The sequence below is a fragment of the Myxocyprinus asiaticus genome, chromosome 37 (genome assembly GCF_019703515.2).
Source record: "Myxocyprinus asiaticus isolate MX2 ecotype Aquarium Trade chromosome 37, UBuf_Myxa_2, whole genome shotgun sequence".
Taxonomy (NCBI): Eukaryota; Metazoa; Chordata; class Actinopteri; order Cypriniformes; family Catostomidae; genus Myxocyprinus; species Myxocyprinus asiaticus.
This window is the reverse complement of record NC_059380.1, coordinates 31670970-31698883: the sequence shown is the minus strand read 5'-3', so window position 1 is coordinate 31698883 and position 27914 is coordinate 31670970. Positions and strand designations below refer to the sequence as shown.

At 37.6% G+C, this 27914-nt stretch overlaps 1 protein-coding gene across 1 annotated transcript in view; it reads left to right on the top strand.

Moving 5' to 3' along the window:
• mmp19 (matrix metallopeptidase 19) overlaps positions 1 to 16159 on the top strand; it is a 58722-nt gene extending 42563 nt beyond the window's left edge. Inside the window, exons 5-9 of the mRNA XM_051676645.1 lie at positions 1832 to 2077; positions 2162 to 2290; positions 2412 to 2576; positions 14968 to 15095; positions 15320 to 16159. Coding sequence (XP_051532605.1) covers positions 1832 to 2077; positions 2162 to 2290; positions 2412 to 2576; positions 14968 to 15095; positions 15320 to 15553 — 902 coding nt within the window. The 3' untranslated portion in view covers positions 15554 to 16159. The remainder of the gene's footprint in view (positions 1 to 1831; positions 2078 to 2161; positions 2291 to 2411; positions 2577 to 14967; positions 15096 to 15319) is intronic.
• The last annotated feature ends 11755 nt before the right edge of the window (positions 16160 to 27914 follow it).

Here is a 27914-nt window from a genome sequence, read left to right as displayed (position 1 = left end):
TAGGTTTGTGCTTGTGCCCATAATTATATATACTTAGATACCTTATTAGCAGCTGTTCCTATGGACATCGATACGTCGGCGCGTCCGCCGTACTGGAAAGGTCAAGAACCGTCCGTCAACACATGAAAGTAAATTGACAGGTTTGGTCTGCAACAGTCTTAAGTCTTTTCCAGCCAACTTTCAGAATATCTGATTTTCCATAAACATTGAGCAATATTTTAGATGAAATAAAAATTCCTGACTGAAAATTCCTGGTTTCCATGGCTACCCAGAGTTTGAGTTTAGTTTGAGCAAACTGTGTTTATTCAGGCCCAATAAGGTGGGTCGGTTTTTACCAGTGTTCATCAACTTAAGCTACACGGCTAACCTGATCCGGAGCAGGTTTCATTCTGGGTTACAGATCGCTGAACAGATACTGAACCAATCAGCTGTGAGTAAAGTGACATCTCTGACGCACTCCCCCTGTATCTCTCGCTCCAAATTGACCTTCACAGAGATATTTATATATTTAATGAGTTCATATTTATATATTAAGATTTTTTGCATTATTAGACCTGTAAATTAAGATTATAAGATGGTCTATTTTAGAGATCGGGGAACCTTTTATATTTTGAGCAACACATTAAAATGCATTATTGAGTTTCTTTACATTTCTTTACATACTGTGCCTGTATGCAGTGAGTGATGCTGAGAACCTCGAAAAATATGTAGCCTTCTGCTTGCAGAGGTGTTCTTAATGTGTTTCTCACACTTTAAAGACAAATTTATGGTTTGAGTTTTTGCACATGAACAAATAAAGCTTCTGGTTAAAATTATATTGTAGACTTTCACACAAAGTAACATTGCTTGCACATTAAATTATATCAGACTTTTAATTTAAATTAATATAAAATATTTTACATTTTATAGATATTTATGCTCTTATTGTGAACCTTTATAAATTAAATTACACATTATATTCAGTTTTTTTTTTTCTTTCGCGGCAGCAGCGGTGTTTCTCCATGCTGTGTAAATTCTTCATATTTTAATTTAATGTTCGCTTGATCTTCAGCGGAGACATAAATCATGCTGAATTTCTTGCAAAAAGTAAATCACACCGACTCTCTTCAAGCTTCACTCATTGGCTGTTCGTGACAAACATCACTTATTCATGTGCACAAGCTTCAGGGTTAACCAATAACTCAGATTCAAACTCTTGAGTTGACAGAGAACGTATGTACCGAGCATCTTGAGATCGCTGAACCCGATTTAAACCGGTTTGGCTGTATCTGGTTTTGTCAACCTGAAACTTACTCTGAAACTCTGAGTTTATTCAACTATCTTTGTGCAACAGAACAAGGTTTTTTTATTTTATTTATTTTTTTTTATTTTTTTTTTTTTTAAGCAAACTGCAAATAAAGTCCTCTACAAATGAATATATCATGGTAAACATACTGAAAATTAGCACCCAGTCAGTCAATTCAATACCTGATGAACTTTTCACACAAAAGCAGATTATGCAATGGTCTGAGGCTTCTTCTCCATTCACTTGCATTCAAACAGCTCTCATTGTTGACCGATCCAAGATGGTGCCGCAGTTGATGTATCCGAACCAGCCGAATGAGGCATTTATGTATGTATATTTATGCTTGTGCCCATGTGCTGTAAAGAACCACTGAATAACTTTTCAGAGTGGGTTAGTTAAGTGTACTTTGAAAGGATAGAGCGTTTGAATGTATGCACACACTAGCATACACGTAAAAACCCATGTTTTTGGCCATAACCCTGCATATGACTTTTGAAAAGGGCTGTTGAGATGTGTTAACGCTTATGAATTATAATGTTTTGGTAGGTCATGTTCTGGCCCACGCGGAGGCCCCCCCATCAGGAATAGTTCACTTTGATGAAGATGAATTCTGGACGGAGGGGAAGTATTATGGCTCTAATCTGCGCATTGTCGCCGCTCATGAGATCGGTCATGCTCTTGGACTGGGCCACTCTCAGTACAGCAATGCCCTTATGGCAGCACACTACACTGGTTACCAGGTCAACTTTAGACTGCACATTGATGATATCAGAGGAATCCAAGCCATATATGGTGAGATGTTCAGTTGACATTCTTGAAGAAATCAAGTTTTGCCAATACATAAAAACTATCTTAACTCATTAATCTTTCACTCAGGTAAAAGGGCCTTGAGTACAAAGACTGCTGATGATATCAATGATGTAGCAAATCACACTACCATGGCTCCCTTTCCCAGGGTTGACAAGTCAGATCCATGCAATGCTAAACTCGATGCAATTATTCTGGGTGAGAAAGCCAATGTTATGCTGTGTAGAATTACATATGACCTCAGTTCATTCAGATTCAACAAATGCAATGAATTTGCTTGTTCATTGACTTACCATGTGATGTCAATTCTTTGTGTTAGGTCCCTGGCGTAAAACATATGCCTTCAGTGGAGATTATGTGTGGACAGTAACAGATATAGGCCATTACCCTCCAGTTAAGATAAGTCTACTGTGGAATGGGCTACTAGGAAACCTAAATGCAGCTGTATATTCCCCAAAAACCAACAAGACGTACTTCTTTAAAGGTAAACTATTATTCTCAGGAGCGGATCTAAAAAATTGTTTATGGGGTGGCGTGAGGGGTGGCAACACCAAAGTAAGTGCCCATGTATAGTTCTTCTGGATAAAGATATAAAGCATTATTGCAACAAGCACTAGTTTATTTCATTCGTCATTTTCATTTGTATAGCACTTTTCACAACCCAGAACATTTTAAAGCAGCTTTACAGGAAACACAACATAGAAAACACACATTTGTTTAATTACACTTTTAACTCAAAACTTTATAGTTGCTTAAATGTAGCCCTTGTGACAACTTTCCTGTGTGACAATTAGCTCTGGTCTCCCTATGTCAAAATAATCTTGCTTCAGTAATTACACTATGTAACACAATTTTTGTTCCTGGGTAATAAGTGTTATTTCCTAATTGCTTATGCCTCAAAAGGATAGAAAATGGCTATTTTTCCCCACAAACTTTGCTTTTGTGACCAGGACAGTGATATTTTGAAATGTACCTATTTCCAATGAGAAAACTGCAGAATTTGTGTCTTTTCGTTCACATAAAGTCAGAAAAAAACAACATATGAATCCAAATTAACATTATACTGTGAATATTTTGAATTACTGCATAATTTACTGTAAAGCATAATTTTCTGTAAAGCTGCTTTAAAACAATATGTGTTGTGAAAAGCGTTATACAAATCAAAATGACTTGTCTAAGACACGCACCCAGTAGCTAAAACATGTGATTGTCTGCTGCTGTAATCAATCATGGAATCGGCCACAATTGTCAAGGACAGCTGTAGTCATTTACTGTATGCATTCGGTTAGAGTTGAGGCAGTTCATCATAAATAAACTCTTACATAACATCAGCATCAGCTATAATATACTTATATTTATATTTTACACATTGGGATAAAAAATGCTGGGGTGGCAATGCTTTTATTTAGGGTAGCAGTTGCCACCCAGTGCCAACCCGGAAGATCCGCCCCTGATTATTCTCTACACACACAAATGAGGAGATATTTTGTATTGAAAACTTTTGGCACTGCATTGCAGCCACTAGGGTTTTCCATTAGTGTGATTTATCTCAGTGTAACAGAAGAGAAGTAGTTCACTCACAGATCTTTAAATATTCTTCACCTCAGACTGACTGACATCTCCCAAAGAACAGCTTTTAGACTATTCTCAAAATCTATTATATAAATACAGAACATATGAATATACAGTGCATCCGGAAAGTATTCACAGTGCTTTTTCCACATTTTGTTATGTTACAGCCTTATTCCAAAATTGATTAAATTAATTATTTTCCTCAATTCTACAAACAATACCCCATAATGACAATGTGAAAGAAGTTTGTTTGAAATCTTTGCAAATTGATTCAAAATAAAAAACGGAAAAAAAAAATCACATGTACATAAGTATTTACAGCCTTTGCTCAAAACTTTGTTGAAGCACCTTTGGCACCAATTACAGCCTCAAGTCTTTTTGAGTATGATGCTACAAGCTTGGCACACATATTTTTGGGCAGTTTTTCCCATTCTTCTTTGCAGGACCTCTCAAGCTCCATCAGGTTGGATGGGGAGCATCGGTGCACAGCCATTTTCAGATCTCTCCAGAGATCTTCAATCGGGTTCAAATCTGGGCTCTGGCTGGGCCACTCAAGGACATTCACAGAGTTGTCCCGGAGCCACTCCTTTGTTATCTTGGCTGTGTGCTTAGGGTCGTTGTCCTGTTGGAAGATGAACGTTCGCCCCAGTCTGAGGTCCAGAGCGCTCTGGAGCAGGTTTTCATCAAGGATGTCTCTGTACATTGCTGCATTCATCTTTCCCTCGATCCTGACTTGTTTCCCAGTTCCTGCCGCTGTAAAACGTCCCCACAGCATGATGCTTCCACCACCATGCTTCACTGTAGGGATGGTATTGGCCAGGTGATGAGCAGTGCCTGGTTTCCTCCAGACATGATGCTTGCCATTCAGGCCAAAGAGTTCAATCTTTGTTTCTCATGGTCTGAGAGTCCTTCAGGTGCCTTTTGGCAAACTCCAGGCAGGCTGTCATGTGCCTTTTACTGAGGAGTGGCTTCCGTCTGGCCACTCTACCATACAGGCCTGATTGGTGGAGTGCTGAAGAGATGGTTCCTCTGGAAGGTTGTCCTCTCTCCACAGAGAAACGCTGGAGCTCTGTCAGAGTGACCATTGGGTTCTTGGTCACCTCCCTGACTAAGGCCCTTCTCCCCCGATCGCTCAGTTTGGCCGGGCGGCCAGCTCTAGGAAGAGTCCTGGTGGTTCCAAACTTCTTCCATTTACGGATGATGGAGACCACTGTGCTCATTGGGACCTTCAATGCTGCAGAAATTTTTCTGTACCCTTCCCCAGATCTGTGCCTCGACACAATCTTGTCTCGGAGGTCTACAGACAATTCCTTGGACTTCATGGCTTGGTTTGTGCTCTGACATGCACTGTTAACTGTGGGACCTTATATAGACAGGTGTGTGCCTTTCCAAATCATGTCCAATCAACTGAATTTACCACAGGTGGACTCCAATCAAGTTGTAGAAACATCTCAAGGATGATCAGTGGAAACAGGTTGCACCTGAGCTCAATTTTGAGTGTCATGGCTAAGGCTGTGAATACTTAAGTACATGTGATTTTATTTCGTTTTTATTTTTAATACATTTGCAAAGATTTCAAATAAACTTCTTTCACATTGTCATTATGGGGTATTGTTTGTAGAATTTTGAGGAAAATAATGAATTTAATCCATTTGGAATAAGGCTGTAACATAACAAAATGTTGAAAAAGTGAAGCTCTGTGAATACTTTCCAGATGCACTGTACATATAAATATGTGAGTGTATTGCTCCTCCAAGTTAAACATGTTTAATTAAAAATAGGAGACAAAGGAGTTGGGACTGTGGCCTGGCAAGTAGTGCTCCAGACAAGTAGAGCAGAGACTGGTAGAGGCAAGTTTGACTCTTGCTTATGTCATACAGCAACTTTCTGTTTCCCTCAACCCATCCTTTCCTGTTACTGAAACTCTTTCAGTCTCTATTAGTAAAAATGGCAAAAATTAAGTATAAAAAGAGTCTTCAAAATATCCCCTATTGCCCCAAAATAAGTGGTGTGCAACAGATGTAACCTGATGTGGGCAGGGCTTAACCAGAAGTTCTTAAAAGAAATAAATGCAAAGCCCATTTTAAATGTGACTCTATTCAATTTAAAGTTTTAATTTAACAAATCTGCCATGTATAATTAAAAAAAAAAAATCGTCTTCTTCTTCTTATTATTATTAATTATATTATTTATATTATTTTTTTCTTACAAGATAATGCTGATTATGTGTTGTTAACCTTGGATTGCTCTCCCTCATCATCCATATTGTCAAACAAATAGACAAACAAAAACACTAAAAAATATACACCGATCAGCCACAGCATTACAATCTGCCTAATATTGTGTGGGTCCCCCTTGTGCCGCCAAAACAGCACCAACCCGCATCTCAGAATAGCATTCTGAGATGTTATTCTTCTCACCACAATTGTATAGAGCAGTTATCTGAGTTACCATAGACTTTGTCCAGTCTGGCCATTCTCTGTTGCCCTCTCTTGCCAACAAGGCATTTCCATCCACAGAACTGCCACTCACTGGATGTTTTTAGTTTTTGGCACCATTCTGATTAAATTCTAGAGACTGATGTGCGTTAAAATCCCAGGATATCAGCAGTTAAAGAAATACTCAAACCAGCCCATCTGGCACCAACAATCATGCCATGGTCCAAATAACTGAGATCAAATTTTTTTCCTCATTCTGATGGTTGATGTGAACATTAACTGAAGCTCCTGACCCGTATCTGCGTTATTTTATGCACTGCACTGCTGCCATACGATTGGCTGGCAAAAATCCATTCTGATTGGCTAGCTACTAAAGGCAACTCTTATGAGACAGGGATGAATATCAGTAAAGTTATGTTCAGAAATTACCAGGCTGCTACAGTGAGCACAACTGAGAAAGAACAAGTTGGAAAAAAAAAAGAGAGATTTTTGTATTAGATTTGCCAAAGCTTGCCAAGCTTTTGGCACTGAAACTTTGAAAGAAATTAAAGAGTACTGTTTGAAGCAGATTGTGTGATTAAGTGATTATTTAAAAGAGTTACCACCTTGTTGCATGTCATGCCACACTAAATAATAAAAATAAGAAGTAAATACTTTAGCATACTTAATATAATGCTTTAACGTTCTGGAAAACATGTCCAAGAAAGGAATCCTTCCTTTTTCTGTAAGATCTCTTACGTTCATAACACTCAAAGAAAAAAAAAAAAAAAGAAAGAAAGCCTATTTTTAAGATTTATGCATTTCAAATGCAAAATGTTTTGTTTGTTTGTTTGTTTGTTTTTACATAAAATAAAAACAGTTTTATTAGTTTAGTAAAAAATTACACAATTCATTTTGATGGAATTTTGTTATGAAATTGAAATGTGTGTCTTAAAAATAGGCAAAAATGCTTTTTGAATATTAATGTTATTGTTTTATTGAACTATGAAACAAGGAGTAAACGTTTATAAATAATATGTTTTATTTCTTGTAAGAGCCAGCAAAACGTTTTTCGGTCGTTGATAAATTGTCCAGGAATTTTACAGGACCAAGTTGTCAACCCTAGTGAGGAGGTCAAGACATAACAGCAATTGTATATCTATAAAGACATCTTTTTGGGTCTAAACTCCTGAAGAGAAATAGTATGGTGTCTCATAGCAGTCGTAGCGCGGATGCGCCAACCACCTGTGTATGCACGCAAAGTCATATGGAGTATACTTTGACAGTCTCGTGCTTGACTCTATGCAAATGGTGAGCGTTCGCGTCAAAATCTAAATATATTTTAGGCACACATGCATGTGCACATAACCACTACCTATTGCGCAGTACCAGAAATAATGTGCAGTTGTGCACACTTGCTTTTTTATATGAAATATCACAAGTAACCTAAAGAGACCACCAAAATGTTGGGCTGTGCAATATGAACAAAAATATAATTTTAGAGATTTTTTTGACAGAGATTGTGATTGCAAGTTTAATGGCAATTTTGGCAAATATTGTTCCTTATTCATAAATTTTACATTAATGCATTTTAGTGTAAAAAAAATAAATAAAATAAAAATAAAATGTCACTGTATAAATTATTGACTAGATACATTTGCATAAATTCCCAATTTCTGTTCTGTTCTCTCACTGTTACCTACTATGTGCGCTGCATTTTGATTGGCGATATCTTGTCAGTGTACCAAAGATGTGCACCCATCCCAAAGGCGAATTGAACATCACATAATTCTGAGTAAAAAATAAAATAAAATGGCAGATTCCACAATTTAGAAATTGCACATGCTTATATCAAATTTTTTTGCAAATAATTTTGCGGCCCTACCAAAGGACCCTTATGCATAATATCAACAAGAATACATTTATATTGGAACTGTCAAAGTATTAGTTTACTTCACGGCCAAAAATTGTTGTCAATCAGAAGCTCCTAACTTGCGCAACCAATAAATACACAATGGGCTATGATACAAGCATCAGCGAAGAGTCAAGTAAAATACTTAAAGTATTAAAGTTTAAAGTTTTTAGAACTATGAAGTGGAGGATTCAGACTGAAATAACAGGAAAAAAAATATCATTTTGATATAAATAGAACAAAACCATGATTTTTAAAATGTAAAAAGTCTTTAAAATGTATTTCAATAAAATTCAAAATTGCATTAATTTCTGCATGGAATTGTTTTTTTTTTTATTTATTTTTTATTTTTTGTGAGTATAAATTGTTAATGGTTCTTTGTTATTTCCACGCACTCTTTGCACTAAAGAATACATTAATTTTGAAATCGCTGTGTGTGACTTCTAACCTGAAGCTTTAGAGACAGATGACATGTTGTTAAGACTGCGATGTGATGAATGCAAGATTTTTGCTGCAAGTGAGTTTAAAAGAAGTGTATTATCCCAAGTCAGAGTTAATTTAACTCTGCATTTTTGAAAATGTAAAGAAAAGAGAGAGAAAATCCTGTCAAACGGATGCATTTCAAGACCACTGAAGATGAACAGCAAAGGATCAAACAGAAAGGGTCACATAAACTCGATATGTACAGGTGCATCTCAATAAATTAGAATGTCGTGGAAAAGTTCATTTATTTCAGTAATTCAACTCAAATTGTGAAACTCGTGTATTAAATAAATTCAATGCACACAGACTGAAGTAGTTTAAGTCTTTGGTTCTTTTAATTGTGATGATTTTGGCTCACATTTAACAAAAACCCACCAATTCACTATCTCAAAAAATTAGAATACATCATAAGACCAATAAAAAAAACATTTTTAGTGAATTGTTGGCCTTCGGGAAAGTATGTTCATTTACTGTATATGTACTCAATACTTGGTAGGGGCTCCTTTTGCTTTAATTACTGCCTCAATTCGGCATGGCATGGAGGTGATCAGTTTGTGGCACTGCTGAGGTGGTATGGAAGCCCAGGTTTCCTTGACAGTGGCCTTCAGCTCATCTGCATTTTTTGGTCTCTTGTTTCTCATTTTCCTCTTGACAATACCCCATAGATTCTCTATGGGGTTCAGGTCTGGTGAGTTTGCTGGCCAGTCAAGCACACCAACACCATGGTCATTTAACCAACTTTTGGTGCTTTTGGCAGTGTGGGCAGGTGCCAAATCCTGCTGGAAAATGAAATCAGCATCTTTAAAAAGCTGGTCAGCAGAAGGAAGCATGAAGTGCTCCAAAATTTCTTGGTAAACGGGTGCAGTGACTTTGGTTTTCAAAAAACACAATGGACCAACACCAGCAGATGACATTGCACCCCAAATCATCACAGACTGTGGAAACTTAACACTGGACTTCAAGCAACTTGGGCTATGATCTTCTCCACCCTTCCTCCAGACTCTAGGACCTTGGTTTCCAAATGAAATACAAAACTTGCTCTCATCTGAAAAGAGGACTTTGGAACACTGGGCAACAGTCCAGTTCTTCTTCTCCTTAGCCCAGGTAAGACGCCTCTGACGTTGTCTGTGGTTCAGGAGTGGCTTAACAAGAGGAATACGACAACTGTAGCCAAATTCCTTGACACGTCTGTGTGTGGTGGCTCTTGATGCCTTGACCCCAGCCTCAGTCCATTCCTTGTGAAGTTCACCCAAATTCTTGAATCGATTTTGCTTGACAATCCTCATAAGGCTGCGGTTCTCTCGGTTGGTTGTGCATCTTTTTCTTCCACACTTTTTCCTTCCACTCAACTTTCTGTTAACATGCTTGGATACAGCACTCTGTGAACAGCCAGCTTCTTTGGCAATGAATGTTTGTGGCTTACCCTCCTTGTGAAGGGTGTCAATGATTGTCTTCTGGACAACTGTCAGATCAGCAGTCTTCCCCATGATTGTGTAGCCTAGTGAACCAAACCGAGAGACCATTTTGAAGGCTCAGGAAACCTTTGCAGGTGTTTTGAGTTGATTAGCTGATTGGCATGTCAAAATACTCTAATTTTTTGAGATAGTGAATTGGTGGGTTTTTGTTAAATGTGAGCCAAAATCATCACAATTAAAAGACCCAAAGACTTAAACTACTTCAGTCTGTGTGCATTGAATTTATTTAATACACAAGTTTCACAATTTGAGTTGAATTACTGAAATAAATGAACTTTTCCACGACATTCTAATTTATTGAGATGCACCTGTATGTGACAAAATTGATAAACTGTCCTACTGATATCAGAAACAGTTGGCAAATGTTAACGGCACATAAATTATTTTGCTTTTAATATTGTAATATTGTGCCTTTGCATGGGTCGACGTGGACACCTCAAAACTGCACTGTGGCTTGTCAAATTTGAAAGCAAACTCTACTGACCTGGAGCATTTATGGTTAGTTGATGGGGAAATTACAGAGTTAGGCAATGGCTGTGTATTTTCTTTTATAGCACAACTGTTAAGTCCAGGAGCAGCTGTTTTCTGGTTGGTTGTTCTCCCCGGGCCGATGACTGTGTAGTTCAGCAACCACTAAAGGCCCTCTAAACACTGTGGGCCCACTGATATATATATATATATATATATATATATATATATATATATATAAAACTGGATCATTAACACAACCTTAAACTGCCAGCAGGAGGTGAAACCACCGGAAGTGTTTGAGCGGCCATCTTGGTATGCCTAAACTGTCATAGAGAAGCAATGACTGACAGCCGAAAAACACCCCCGTTTCACCATCTCCAACCTCCGGATACGACAGTTGCATTTCGCCCACTAGTGAAAATCATGTTTAATGTTTAATTAGCTCATACGCGGATCACGATGTCAGAGCATTCATCTGCCTCAGTGTTCAGCCTATCAGTACAACACAACGATCACCAAAGGAAGTGGCAAAACTGTCCACAAGTATGAAAAGCTGTAATGTTTACTTGTTTTGGGGTGACAACATGTCCGTCTGTCTCGGAGGGTCCTTAAAAAAAGTCATACTGGGATTTTTAATTCGCCTGAAATGCCCGGGATTTGCATGTTTTCATATTGAAGTGCTCGCTGTTGTCATACATGGATACATGTCATAAATTACGTGTTCGTTTGCCATTTAAACTTAACGTATCAGTTTAATTTTAACCAGCTTTGCTTGTCTCCCTCTCTGCTTATGTGATAGAGGGAGGGAAAGAGTGTGCTCTTATTCAAGTGGCCGTGTGAACAAGGCACTTTTTTATTTTTATTTTATTTTTTTCTCCTCTTTTCTCCCCAATTTGTCATGCCCAATTCCCAATATGCTCTAGGTCCTCATGGTGGCGTAGTGACTCGCCTCAATCTGGCGGAGGACGAATCTCAGTTGACTCTGCGTCTGAGACAGTCAATCCGCGCATCTTATCATGTGGCTTGTTGAGCGTGTTACCGCGGAGACCTAGAGCATGTGGAGGCTCACGCTATTCTCCGCGGCATCCACGCACAACTCACCACATGCCCCACCAAGAGTGAGAACCACATTATAGTGACCACGAGGAGGTTCACCCAATGTGACTCCTCCCACCCTAGCAACCGGGCCAATTGGTTGCTTAGGAAGCCTGACTGGAGACACGCCCTGGATTCGAACTTGCAACTCCAGGTGTGGTAGTCAGCATCTTTACTTGCTGAGCTACCCAGGCCCCAACAAGGCACTTTTTGATGAAAACATAAAACAAGTAACTCTGAACAAACACTTCGATGTTCACAATAAATAATTCTGAAAATGTCTGTTTGTATCTTACCTCAGTTTCAGTGAACTTGTTTACATTCAGCTGATCTGTTCGCTGATGAAGTTTGTTAGTGGTGGATAATGTTTTATATACAGTAGATATACATTACTCACTTGGGCTTTCAAGAAACAGGAAAAATTCCAGACTTTAAATAAATAAATAATTACATGTGTATGACGTTTGCATTGTAGGGATGTACATGCAGATTTCAGATATAAAATTGGTGATTGAGTAATTAATGTTTACTCGCTGAAATGAGATGGTTTCCTATTAAGTCAACAGGGACATTGGAACGTTTGGGCATAGCAATATGGCGGCGCAGTGGCTTCATGATATGACATCATGAGCAATCCAGTTCTATATTTATCAGTGTGTGGGCCCCTAGACAGCCTAGGTTAGCCTTTGTATTACTCCGCCTTTGAGCGTATCCATGAATCCCATGCACAAACATGAACAGCACATAACCGGTTTACTCTGAAGCACACACAAACCATAGGCTGTTAATTTCAGCATTTTTGTGGTTTAATATGACCATATCATGAGTTTGATGTTATATTGATTAATTGTGCAGCCCTCAAGGATTGTGAAATTAGTCTTATGATGTGCTCTTTAAGAAATCAAGTGGTTAAAAAAGTGTATTCAAATCATTGTAATATTCACAATATTGCTATATGTTATATGTTAAATGTTATATCTCCAGCAAAATCATTATGATGATCCTGTCATTTTAGATGTTTATTTAAAATATTGTTCTATCCCTGTGCTCATGGATAATTAGTTTAATGAATTATTTTTTCTAATATTCGGTAGAATTTGTTATTTGTTTTGAAGTAATTATTTGTGCCTTTCCGAATAAGGTCTTCAGCTTCGTGCATATCCCTACTAAAAATGTTTATATTTAGTGTAAGTTCACTCATGACAACCAGGTCCTTACCCATACAATATGACATAATAGTAGTACAACCATTTAAATTATATTCTGTATTCTATTATGTTTGGATGTTTTTGGCCAAGCACTGAATTGAAGGAAATAGCTGGACATCAGCATGACATTAATAGCTAATTCCATGTTTTCTGATAGGATCTCCTAAGGGAAGCAAGTAGGTGTCCGATGCAATGGCGTAGATTTCGTTTGAACATTGAGAGGGACCAAATGTGGTTTGGGGTGGGAGATTTGGTTGGGAAGTGTTATGTTTCATTACAACATATCACACAATGCATAATAACAGTTCAAATTAATGCACAGATAAATAAAAAAGTATATCCAATGTAGGGATGCCGTGGTGTGAGTTTTTGACACTTAGATTACCGTCTGAGAAAAAAATTGCAGTTAACCGGTTTTACAATTATTTGCACATTTTCTTATTATGCATCAGCATTGATGCCAAAAAATGCATATCATTTAACAATTGTCTAAACGTCTAAGTGGATGTGTTTCTGGGGGATATGTGGACGCTAAGGGAAGCCCTATAATAAGAAAACTGATAAATACACACAAAAAAATAGGAGGTAGAGACGCTCCAATTAAGGGCACAACAACGCTTATGCACATCCCAAGCTCATTGACGTGCTTAAGTGTAAACAGAGTGCTTCAAAAGTGCATAAATGTAAGATTATTGTGGGTGCGCAACATGAAGTTCATGGCATTAAACACTCTTTACTTCTGCATCAGTTTATTAAAGCAATCCATTGTTCTGTCAGACACCCCAACATAAAGAATCAGCAACAGACTCTAAATACTATCCACAACACCTTACAAATAAACCTTTAAACTATGCATTATAAAGGGAACATTGCTAACAGCAGGCAATTTAAAGTCCGATCATGATTAAAATTGACATTTATTGTTGAATGCAGTGAATTTGTATAGAATCAATGCTTTAAGTAATGAGGATGATTTAAGACGCAACTTTTCAAAGTTTACCTGCTGATAGTAACTACACGCAATGCACTGTGCACTGTCAGCACACTTAAACAATACAAGTGGCATCTTTAATTCATCACTTTAAAATCACCACAGCTAAAAATACTGAACTTACTAGCTTGTTGTTGGACGTTTAGTGGAGTATCCTGTCCAATTTGTTGGATGTCTATCTTTCTACAGTATGACTTCTGTCTGCTTGTTTTACATCCATTGTCTTGGCCAGCGCTGAGAAAAATAACAGGTACCACGTGACACCGCCGTCTAGTTGGCCGATACCAATTTGTACAACAGAGGGGGAACTTCTGTTTTTTTGTCTCAATATGTCAGACTCACAGCCACGCAATTGCAAGGTATCTCATATGAAATTATTTTCAGCCTTGATAAAAATATATAAACAAGGACAGATGCATGATTGGGGGGGGGGGGTGAGTCACCACCTTTACAGCATTGGGGGGGACGTGTGCTCCCCGTCTCCCCCAGTTCTACGCCAATGGTCCAATGTAACATAAACCTAACCCTGGCTATGTGCAGTACAGTGCAGGGGTGCAGTTTAGGGGAGTGTATGCAATTTGCAATTGTATGCAGTTGGCCCCTAGGGGGTGTCTGAGTGCTCCCTTTTGTATGACACCCCTATGCGCTGCATATGTTGCATACCATGATTTGCTCCACTGGTTCTGAGACCAAAACTGTGTTCTTTCACATACTTTTTTGAAGGGATGTGTAATTCATTAGTAATATAATTAATAGTAAGTACTAGTGACTAGTAATTACATGAATATTCTCCTAACCTAACCTAACCATAACAGTACTGAGACGAAAACATTCTTTGCAAATGTAATATCTGGGATCTGACATCAAAGGCACAGTGTGGGAGATTTTCGGAGCATGATCTGCATATTGGTGCTTGCCCGGAATAGCTTTCGGAGATATTTAAAGAGATTCAGCTCATTTGAGAATAATGAATGGAACAATAAAGATACAAAGACACCATTGTTCTAATAGCATTTATCTGATGCGTCTACTTCTAGTGAATCTGAAACCTCACATGTTTGTAGATACTCTAACATTCTAATTGCTTTACTAAACTGAAACACTTAACGCTCCTTCCCTGATCTAACAGATGCACAACTACAACTTTTGAATGCAAATGGTAATTGAGGCATCTTTTTTTTCAGCACTATAACAAAATCTTCTTTCTAAATAAAGGTTCTCTTCTTCTCCTCACCTGTTCGTCTTCCTCAGGGGAGAAAGTCTGGAGATACACAAATTTCCGTCTGGATTATGGATACCCCAAACTACTGAAGAGAATCCCTGCCAACATTGATGCTGCTTTATATTATGAAAAGAACAAGAAAATATTCTTCTTTAAGGTAGATACTGTTTGTTTCAGAATTTATTCAAACACACAAGCTATGCTTAAGAGAATAAATCAATCTTTGTAAGGAAAAAATAATCATTATAAATTCTGATACGCTCCATGTCTCTACAAAATAAAGCACTGTACATACATGAACATGGACTTTTCCATTAGTAAACTAGTAACAAATCTCACTATCAGGTATTGTTTAATTTATTGAAAGTGTTCTGTTTTCAGGGCTCAGGTTATTGGCAGTGGGATGAAATGGTTTATAATGACCTCAGTATTTATCCCAAACCCATTTCTCAACTGTTCACTGGTGTTCCATCTAGTCTTGATGCAGCACTTACATGGACCAATGGCAAGATCTATTTTTTCAAGGGAGACTGGTACTGGCGTGTGAACGAGCAACTAAGTGTTGATTCAGGGTACCCACTGAGCAAACGTTTGCGTTGGATGAAGTGCAACTGATCTGGACCAGAGAGTACTTTCACCTCACAGACATAATTATCATCATGTTTCTTATACAACAGCTGATGCGTATGTTCCTTGATTAAGACAGGAGGAGACTGAAGCTAATTTTTGTCAGTTTATGTTAAATCTGTGAAGATGGCGTAAAGACAGCAGCAGATTTTCAGCTACATTGTGAATACATAAGAAAGCTGAATTCATTTGAGTATCTGCATCATGCCTGTCATAAATTCAGTTTGGATGTCTCATGTACAGTAATATGATTTTTTTTTTTTTTAAACAATATGTAGAAATTTGCAGGTGTTGGGATTAAAAAGTCAATACAATGAGTCTACAATTATATGCTCTTGTGGAACTGTTAATGCATTACTTTAGTATACAGATGGATATTGAAACTTTAATAAGTTACGAATTGAATTCGAACATTTGAATTTAAACATTGTACCGCATTATTTAAATGTTACACAGGAGACTGATAAAGTTTCATTTTCACAAACGACAGCAGGGTTACATTTAGTTGTTCCTCAAACACTTGGGAACCATGCTTTTGTAACAGCCATATTTTGGCTCTGATCATTGACTACTTTTGTTCCTTTTTTTTTTTTTTTTTTTGCTAATATGTTTAATATAATTTGTATATTTGTGGATTTGTTTTATGATCTGATATATAACAACAATTTGTTTTTTGTCAGTTGCTTTAACAAATGCTCTCCAAACTCTTTTACCATTTTTACAAGACAAAATTCCACTATTTTATATCCAGTAATGCTTCTTGGATGTATTGTTTTAAACATTTTTAAAGATCTCACAATTGACTTTTTTCACTTGTCTGGTTTTACAAACTTTTAACCTATGAAACGGTCAAAGCAAAACAAGGGAACAATTTTACAGGTTTCATTTGTTCATTTTCCACAGGGCTCAGGTCACTGCTGTTTTCTGTCATCCTCTCTGACATCTCAAATTGGATGGCCCCTTATTTCTTACAAGTATTATTAACGTTAACAAAAACTGAAATTACAACTATATGGAAACATTTTTGTTTACTGAAATAAAAAGTAAAAACTTAAAACATAGTTGGAAAAAAACGAAATATATATAGATATTATATATTTTGTGGGTGGCACGGTGGCCTCATAGCAAGAAGGCCCCTGGTTTGAGTCCTGGCTCAACTGGACTTTTCTGTGTGGAGTTTGCATGTTCTCCCTGTGTTTGTGTGGGTTTCCTCCAGGTGCTCCAGTCCCCCACAAGTCCAAAAAAACATGCAGGCTAAGTGAATTTGAGTGTGTGTGTGAGAGTCCCCCAGCCACTGGGGATTGCGTCAGGAAGGGCATCCAGCATAAAACCTGTGCCAAGTCAAATATGCAGATCACAGATGGTCTGCTGTGGCAACCCCTAATGGGAGCAGCCAATGTATATTTTGCGTATAATATAATTTGAAACTTTTACAACCCGCCTTCATTAAGCATGAAAATGCCACTGAATAGTGCTAACACTTGACAGCCCTGAGAAACTTGATGCCATTAAAAATATTTTGATAATATCAGTTTCAAAATATTCATTAACTTTGGCAGCCCTAAATTCTAAAACTAACTAAAACTGAAACTAGGAAACACTAAAAACAAAAGTGTCAGTCTAATAACAGTTCAATACATTTAATTGCTGGTTATAATACACTGTTAAAATAAAGTAACCTCAAACAAATTGCTTCATAGTAACATCTAAATTAACTGGTTTTATTGGTCAGAAATGTAAATCTGACTAGATCAATCTGACAAATTTGGTTACACCAACAAAAGTAATTTTATGGGTTAGATCAAGTAGAAATACTGTAGATCCTTAAAGTAACAATTGCAGGTTATCACTTTTTTCTTTGTAGGGGTGTTGAAAACAAAAGAATGTGATGTGCAGAAAAGACAGCAAACCATTAATGTTGTATTGTTTTATATTTTAAGATACTAATAAACATTATAAACATTTCTGTTTGTAACATTATAAATTTAATGCCAGAAATCAATTATTGTCTTAAACCATATTCTTCTATTTAAACAGATTCACTGTAGTTATCCAGCAATAACATATTTCAATCTAACACATGTACTTAGTACATGCATCAAAATTTTGTCAACATAATGAACAATTTTTTTTTTAACAAAAGCAAAAACTAAGTCAATAATGGTTGTCCTCATTCAAGTACTGCTAGTGTACTTACAGTTTTTACAGACGTGCTCTGCATCCCAGCTGACAGCTTAAAGATTAAGGTTTCAGTGGTTTTCTTCCCCTTAAGTCACATGTTTAGCAATGTTTTATTAAAATTTCTCCCCAGAAAACGGAACTATGGGGATAAAATATCCAATTGAAACACATTTGAAATTTAGTCCTTTCTATAATAATTTCCATAAGAACATTTATTTTGGATGCACACAGAAACCCAGTTGCATAGATTTGTGGGTGGTTTTTCACACCGAGTTGTCAGTGTCTGAAACAGACCAAGTGCTCTTGGAAAAAATATTTTACAAACCTGGAATTTGACTTCAAGAGCTAATCTATTCAGTCTGAACATTCTGAGTTGAATGCAGTGTAAACCAGATACTCAAAAGTTTTGATGCAGAGACACACTGTGGCTGAGGACACCATTGATATGAATTAAAGTCTTCAAAGATCTCCATACAGAAGAGAACAGAGTTGTAGTCGAGTCCAGCTCATCTGAGTCCAATTCCAGTCCAAGACCAGAGTAGGTTGAGTTTGAGTCAAGACTGAGACCAGAAGAGGGTCGAGTTTGAGTCAAGACCAAGACCGGAGAGGGTCGAGACCGAGACCAGAAAAGCAAAGTCTGAGACAAGACTGTTTATAAATGTATTAAATGTGTAGTTTAAACAACTATTGACTCCAGGCTCATATATCAAATATACCTCATTTATTTGAGCTTATGTTGTGTTATACAGTTTTACCAGTGAGAATAAAAATGAAATAAATGCCACATCCTAGGTTTAGTAAACACAATTGAATAACAGTTACGATCAGGGACGTGCACAGATATTTTGAGGGGCATTCACTTAAAATATGACCTGTTATTACTAAATACTATTATGCTTAAAAAAAAATATTTCATTTGGGTATGCAAGCTTTCATATTGTATGATATTTAAGGGGCACCTCAGCAAAGGGGCAGGGGCTCGAACCCTTAGAGCCACCCCCTCTACACATGCTTGATTATGACATGTCAGTGTTAACAACATGCAGGGTTGGGGAGTAACGGAATACATGTAACGGGATTACATATTTAAAGTAACTGTATTCCACTACAGATACTATATAAATCATTGGTAATTAGAATACAATTACATTCAAAATGTATTTTGATTACTGTAGAGATTACTTTGCATTTTATTGTCATTTGTTTCATTTAATATTTAGTCCTTTCAGATGGAAAATATTTATACATATAAAGATGCGATTCAAAGTGCATCTGAACAGTGGTGAAACAATTTCTTATGATGTGTTACATTCATACGAGCAGACAGAGAAGTAAGTTTGGAGCAGAAGAAATAGAAATATACCTTGTGTAAATTGTCAGCTTTATTCTAAGTTAAAATGCTATTTCTAGAGATTTTACATGCACATGTTACCCGGCAAGATCATATTTTTTTTATCAAGAAAATTCACGTTGGATCATAATTTCTTTTTTTCTAGTAAGACATTTAATATTAGGGCAAAAATCGTATTCTTGATGTTAACTTTTGTATTGTTTCCCTGTAAAAAAATATCTAAAAATCCTTAAAACAAGATCAGTTTGATTTATCTTGTTTTAGAAACAACTTTGCATAAGATATTTAGGTTTTTCAGAGAATGTATTTTTAACATGTGTATTTTGTCTTACTGTACTGGCAGAGTTTTTAATAGTCAAAACAAGTGAAAAAAATCTACCAGTGCTGAAGAAGTAATCCAAAGTATTTAGAATATGTTACTGGCCTTGAGTAATCTAACGGAATATGTTACAAATTACATTTTACAGCATGTATTCTGTAATCTGTAGTGGAATACATTTCAAAAGTAACCCTCCTAACCCTGACAACATGTTAGTGAAAACCTAAATTAAAGGTGCAAAGTGCCTATGTGCAGTGTTGTTTTTAGCTTTAAGCAGTATAAGTGGCTGCTTGGGGCCACCGAGCCATGAGGGGGCCCCGCAAAGCAAGGTATTTTTTATTTTATTTTTAAATATACTAAAAGGTGGATGTACTGTAAGACTCATCATGAAGCGCACCTACAAATATGCAGTGGGAAAAAGAAAAAGGAAGAGAAGCAGAAACACAGCCTGGTAAGAAATGGATGTCAGGCAGCTACCTGGCTAGATGTTGTTCGTTCATTGTAATGCATTAAAATGCAACAATTAATTAGCTAACATTTTGCAGTTGCATCCCGTTGTATATAGTTATATACTGTTATTTATAGTAATTTATTTTTAATTTGTATAGTTATTTATTGTTATTTTTTATTTTACTGTAAAAAAAATGTTTTTATGTAGTCAGTATATTCAAATTTTAGGTTAATATATTCAAATATGTTGAAGACTGTATTGTGGTGTGGGAGCAGGGTGCAGGTTGGGTTGGGGCTCCATGTAGGATTTAACTTAGGGTCCCCATATGTTTAGAAACGACCCTGTCTATGTGGCTTTGCATGACAATAAAAATAACAGCTTCTGTATACTATTATACTCCATTTAAGTCAAGTAAATATTTCTGCTATACAAAATACAACATTACTGTGCTATAACTAAAATGGGCCTAAAAACTGTATTAAATATGACTATGTTTACACAGAAATTGGATCTAAACCTTTACATTCAATTTATTTACAATTTCCTCAATTGCACAACCATATTCCATTAATTATATGTCAAGTAAGCATTTCTGCTTACCTCCTGCATGATTTCATCTCAGTGTACGCATAGCAACCTCTTTTTTCTTTCTTTCTTTTTTGTTGCAAAAACAACACCAAATTATTTAATCCTGATGACATTGAGAGAAGTATTTTTAAATTTTCTTCAGTATGTGTAGCATTAATGTAACTGATTTTCAAAAGACTTAGAGGTTGTTTAGATGAACGCAGTGCAACGAATAGAATAGAACAGAACAGAACGCAATCTCAAGACATGTTTATTAACAGTTTAAGTTCTTTTTAACTTGACAAAAGACCTTTAAAAATTGTGGCACTCCTGTAAGAGATGCCGAAAACACAGTGATACATGGTACAATGATCAAAGACTTCCAGTTGGCACATTTACAGAGAAAAGCAACTGAAAAACAGCATGGATGGACACAATAATATGTTTGGGTGTGACACAGCGCCAATGGAAGATTCTCAAAGTTACCTCTCAAAAAAGTAGTCTTTTGTATCAAATGATTGTAGGTAAATGATCACTTTATCCAATTATTAGTTTGTTCTCCATTTTATAAAATATCCTGATGCTGTTTTACAGAGGTACTGCTGCAAATTATTCTGTTAGCTGTCTGAATTAATCAGACTGAATATTGAATTGATTCAGATCTTTTTATCCATTTGTCCAATTTGCTAAAAAGAACTGACTCAGTAGATTAATTTATTCATGAATTGGGTATCACTAGTTCTGATTCTACGCAGCCAACTGAAATACGGGACACACATTATAAAAATGCTGATATTGTCAGTCAAAGAAATTTATATTTTTTCGGTATATTTTTTTAACTCGGGCCCCCAAGTCCACACTTGTTTAAGTCTGAGTCAAGACTGAGCCCAAATGCTCATGAGTCCATGACAAGACCAAGACCATGAAAATATGGTCTTGGACTCATACTCGAGACCATTACTCAAGGGTTATTTAACTGTTACCATCAGGTAGCAGGTTCAGATGCCGGCATTCTGTAAAACAGAGCAAAACAGTCCTTGCACAAGTATTTAAGGTACTGAATAAACATGTTTAAACAAGGAAATGGCTGGGGAGTAGGGGTGTAAATCAGACGTATCATCACGATATGATCTTGTATCGATTCTCTTGGCCTGCAATCTGATATTTGCTGATACTTCAAAGTCTGCTGCGATACAATTCGATTCAGGGGCCTGCAACTGATGTTCTGATATTATGTGCCTATTTTACACAATCAATTAAACAAAAATTTGGCCTCAAATGCAAACAAAATAAAATTTGATTATTTTATTCAGCTCTCTGTATCCACATTGGGACATCCACAACAAATAAGGTACTTCAGATGTTTAAAAAAATTCAACAGATAAATAATATAAAAAATAAAGTCACACACAAGTGATCATCACATATTTGATGACAGCTCATTTTTCAGTTTAGTCCAATTAAAAATACTTACATACCCATGACTTATTTCCAACTATCTGTGCTATCCATGGTTTTCTTGGCTACAACTTCCACAGCTGTAATGAAATATTCTGTTATAGTTAACTGGGATAAATGTTAGTAAGAGTGTTGATGTGTAATGTGTAAAGTCTTATAACTGATGCTGGAGCTGAGCAGGTGTTTCTCTTTCCCTCGTTAGTGCAGTTCAGAATGTCAGCATTGTCAAGATGTTTCACATGGTTGAACTTCTCCATGGTACTTTAAAATAGCAAATTCTCATGTAAAATTAAAATGGGTCACATGCACAACGATGTCGATGGAAGCCCGAATTAATTGCACGTGTGAGCCTCACGAGAGCTCACATTTTAAGGAGTGCCCGGTTGACACACTCGCACGGATAGCAGAGCACAATTTGGCTTCAAAGAGCAGGATTCGAACCGGCATCTCCAGCATGGGAAGAAGGCACGCTAATGAGGAGGCTAAAGGCTACAGCCTCTTGTGTGCCTCTTGAGACCAGGGGAGTGAGGTTTTACACACTGCACAGCTACCTACCAGCTGGCTACTGTTACACTCATCCCCCTAAACCTCACTCCCATCCAGGTCACGGCACCACTGTAACCGGTCCTGCTCAACCCAATCTTAGCAGGATTTGAACTGGGGTCTCTGGCATGGGAGGTGGGTGCGCTAATGAGGAGGCTAAAGGCTGCAGCCCCTAGCCTCAGTTGCTAGTGTGCCTCTTGAGGCCAGGGGAGTGACGTTTTACACACTGCACAGCTACCTACCAGCTAGCTACCATTACATATATAAGCATATGTATACATAATTGTATTTTTTGTATTGTATCTTGGTATTATGTACTTTTTTTATAGATTTGTTTGGTCATATATATATATATATATATATATATATAGCAAGAGACAGACACAGTGGGTGTGGCATCAAGCCTTGGAGAGGCATTTATTGGAAACAATAATAAACGTAAACATGTCCAAAAGGGGTAATAAAGTGTCCAAGGGGGAATAGTGTTCATAATAAAGGGGGAATCTGGCATCCTCGCGGTGAACGGGGCTCTGTGAAAGGGGCAGGGTAGTGTTCATAGAAAAAGCCCAGGCACGGGCTGGGTCAGTCGGCGTCCGGGGGTCCGAAGAACAGGTTAGGCAGAGCGTCCAATTGTCCGATCCCTCCCAGCTCTGGTCCTGGGCGTGCGAGGATGCCTGTGTGTGCACTGTGTTTTAAAGACAACGGTGATGAAGCATTATTCACATCAGGTGTGCTTTATTCACCGCTGCCCAAACGAGGCTTATTAATTATGCACCTCTTCTCGCTCTCCCGCCCAACTCCCGTCGTGAGCTTGGCTGAAGGGTGGCCCTAAGATGTGGGGTGAAGATGACGAGCCAGAGGGTCAGAGCATTCCGCCACAGTGTCTTATAACAAATCATATATCTCTGCAACAGAACGTTGTAGAGACTTCTGGTTTCTTTCATTTGACTCAGGATAGCAAGGAGCATTGTTAGTATCACCTCGTTAACTGCCTAGCAACCAGATGGGGTTACCCTAGCAACCAAGTAACAAATCACATATCTCTGCACCAGAACATCGTAGAGACTTCCGGGTTGACTTATTTCACTCAGGATGGCAAGGAGCCATGTTAAGTATCACCTTGGTAACTGCCTAGCAACCATATGGGGTTACCCTAGCAACCAAGTAACACATCACATATCTCTGCACCAGAACATCGTAGAGATTTCCGAGTTGACTTATTTCACTCAGGATGGAAAGGAGGCTTGATAAGTATCACCCTGGTAGCTGCATAACAACCAGATGGGGTTACTCTAGCAACCAAGTAACAAATCACATATCTCTGCACCAGAACATCGTAGAGACTTCTGGGTTGACTTATTTCACTCAGGATGGCAAGGAGCTATGTTAAGTATCACCTTGGTAACTGCCTAGCAACCAGATGGGGTTACCCTAGAAACCAAGTAACAAATGACATATCTCTGCACCAGAATATCGTAGAGATTTCCGGGTTGACTTATTTCGCTCACGGTTTCGTTCATTTGACTCAGGGTAGCAAGAAGCCTTGTGAGTAGCACCGTGGTAACTGCATAGCAACCAGATGGGGTTACCCTAGCAAGCAAGTAACAAATCACATATCTCTGCACCAGAACAAAATAAAGACTTCTGGTTTCGTTCATTGGACTCAGGGTAGCAAGGAACCTTTTGAGTATCACCTTGGTAACTGCCTAGCAACCAAACAAGCTATCTATCTGATAGACTGAATGGTCTTATAATCTTTAAACTTTGAACTTTTAAAACTACTACTTAAACTTGTAACTACTTAAAACTCAAATTTCGAGCTTTTACAACTACTTCAAACTTTAAGGCTAAGCTTTCTCAAGCCAACATCAAAGTTTGTCTTGACAAACTTTTTATCTAGTTATGTTGGCTTGAGAAAGCCAACATATTGTTATACTATTTAAACTTATTATTATTATTATTATTATTATTTTATTATTATTCTTCTGAGACTAAAAATTTCAATGCTGTTACTCCTAGAGCTTTAATGCTACAAGCACCAAATTTGCCACAGACCTTGGGACTGTTCTGAAGTTTGTTGCTCTATCTTTTCTACCTGATCCGACTTACAGTTTTTATATAAATGATGATCAAAAATTAACAATGCGTGAGTCCCGAAAGAGAGATCACTTTCGCTTGCATCCTCACAGAAGTTTGTCAGTTGTATGTGTTTAAAGAGCTGAGTTTAGGCTTGAATCTTGTAATATGTGTAGGATGAGCTGGACATTGTTAAAGTCAGCTTTTGGCATGTTCTCTAAGGAGGCATTTATTTCTGGATCACAGAAAATTTTCTTTTCATCAAACTCAATGATGTGCAGTCCGCTGAGTGATGTTGTTCTGCTGAGTGCAACGTATGCCATGCCTGGTTCGACTATACACTTCAGAGATACTACAGCACAATCAGTTGTCATTCTTTGCACTTTATGGATGGTACATGTTAAAGCAAGCTTCATGGGAAATTGTCTGCGAACTGTTGCCTTTCTTTTTAGCGGTTCTTCTGACCTTTCAATATAGACAATGTTGTCATCTCCATCAGGTGCTTTGTTGCGATGTTTCTGTCCAGCATTTACATTATCCAAATGCAGACCAATGAAGTGCACATATGAAACATTGTCTCGGTTCTGAATTGTTATTTTCTTTAAATTGTCTCGCAAAATACAATTTATAAAAAATATAAAATATATTTATTTGATCATAATATGCATAACTATATACTATTTATTAAAAACAGGCTTACATAAATAAATGTAATCTTACTGTGCTAAGCTGTGCACAAGGCGACCCGAGTTCCAGTCCCAGTTCAAGGTTCAGGCTTTATCAAGCCAACATCAAAGTTTGTTCACAAACTTTAGCTTCTAGTTCTTCTTCTTCTTCTCAGCCAAAATTTCAACTTTGTCTCCTCCTAGAGCTTTAAAGCTACAACCACCAAACTCGGGTCAGACCTTCAGACTGTTCTCCGGTTGCTTTATCTTTTCTAACTGATCGGACTTCCGGTATTCCCGTATCAGACATCCGAACAGGACTGATTTTAAATTCATTCAAGGTGTGAAAACTTTTCCCTGTAATAACTCCTTTAGAGGATTCAATCTACTTACTATTACTCCACCATTCATACTTTCTATCTATCACTCCATCACTTTCTTTTTCTATCTTTACATCACTCTTTTTACGCTTTCTTTCATTCTGTCACTTTAACACCCTAACAGCTGCATACAACCTAGCAACTATTTAGTGCACCCTAGCAACCAAAACCCATTGACTGCCATTCAAAATGGCTTAAATTGATATCTCCTGATCAGACTGGATCCTGACTGGTCTTGATAGATTCCGTGGTTCATGCATTCCGATTCGATTGCACCCTATGACGTAATTTTCCGTCATGAAAATGTTTCCGGCATTTTTAATTTTCTGAAAAACATACTTTTTCGAACTCGTCCTAGGCCATTTGTCCGATTTGCATGAAAATTGGCCTGCATCATCTAGAGGCACTCACAGAATTTTGATTAACCATACCGTTTTCGAATGGCACTTCGACGAAGATCGCGCAAAATTGAACTTGAGGCTGTATCTCCGCAACGCTTTGAGGGATTGGGACGAAACTTGGTACGTGATATTACCATTAGGCCCTGAGGTTACCAGCAGCGTTTTGGCGCACTGCCCCCTACTGGTCACGAGATATGAAAAAAGCACATTTTGGCTTATAACTTCTGAACAGTTTGTCATAAAATCATAAAATTTTCATTAGATTCAGTGGGGTATAGCGAGTCCAACGATATGAAAAATCCCTATGTCGGCCATTTTGGATGTCGGCCATTTTGAATTTTCTGAAAAACCTACTTTTTCGAACTCGTCTTAGGCCGTTTGTCCGATTTGCACGAAAATTGGCCTGCATCATCTAGAGACACTCACAACAAAAAGTAATTCACAGAATTTTGATAAACCATACCGTTTTCGAATGGCGCTTCAACAAATTAGAAGAGCACGCCAAAATGGACGTGAGGGTATATCTCCGTAACGCTTTAGCGTATTCATATCAAGCTTATTATTTGTCATAGACACCATGACTCGAGGGTGCCTGCTCAGTTTCGGAACAGCGCCACCTAGTGGTCACGAGATATGAAAAAAGCAAATTTTTGCTTATAACTTCTGAACAGTTGTCATAAAATCATCAAATTGGTCTCATTAGATTCAGTGGGGTATAGCGAGTCCAACGATATGAAAAATTCTTATGTCAGCCATTTTGTACGTTGGCCATTTTGAATTCTCTGAAAAACCTACTTTTTCGAACTCGTCCTAGGCCGTTTGTCCGATTTGCATGAAATTTGGCCTCCATCATCTAGAGGCACTAATGACAAAAAAATTTCACAGAATTGTGGTAAACCATACCGTTTCCGAATGGCGCTTCAACGAATTTGAAGACAAGCACACCAAAATGGACTTGAGGGTATATCTCTGTAAAGCTTTAGCGTATTCATACCAAACTTATTATTTGTCATAGACACCATGACTCGAGGGTGCCTGCTTAGCTTCTGAACAGTGCCACCTAGTGGTCACAAGATATGAAAAAAGCAAATTTTTGCTTATAACTTCTGAAAAGTTTGTCATAAAATCATCAAATTGGTCTCATTAGATTCAGTGGTGTATTGCGAGTCCAACGATAGGAAAAATTCCGATGTTGGCCATTTTGGACATCGGCCATTTTGAATTTAGTCATAAAATGCTGTATTTTACGAACGACTTGGCGTATCATTACGAAACTCGGTATGTGTCTTTGGCACCATGATCTGAAGGGACTCAAAAAGTTTCAGGACAGCGCCACCTTGTGATCAAAAATTATAATGCTATTTCTAAAAATGCTAATAGCTTTTGACTCCTTTTGCCTACTGTCATGAGACTGGTCTTGATAGATTCCATGGTTCATGCCGAGAACAATGATACCAATGTCATGATCGAGCAAACTTCCTGTCCCGCCATTTTTAAATGTTTTGAAAACCTACTTTTTCTAACTCCTCAGACTGTTTTTCTGGTTTACACGAAAATTGGCCTGTACCATCTAGAGGCGCTTCAACAAATTAGATGAAGAACGCGCAAAACTGAACTTGAGGCTGTATCTCCGCAACACTTTGAGGGATTGGGATGAAACTTGGTACGTGTCATCACCATTAGGCCCTGAGGTTACCTGCAGCGTTTTGGCACACTGCCCCCTACAGGTCAGGAGATTGAAAAATTGCTATTTTGGCTTATGGCTCTTGAACGCTTTCTTGCATGATAACCATCATGCCCAGATATTACCTGAGCAGTTTCAGAACAGCGCCACATACTGGACAAAAATTCTAAGAAGTAGCTAGTTTTAGTTAATTTTAAAATAAATCTGGGTTTTTAGTGATTGAAAGTTTACTTTTTCTAACTCATACACTGTTCATCTTTCTCTAACCAACAA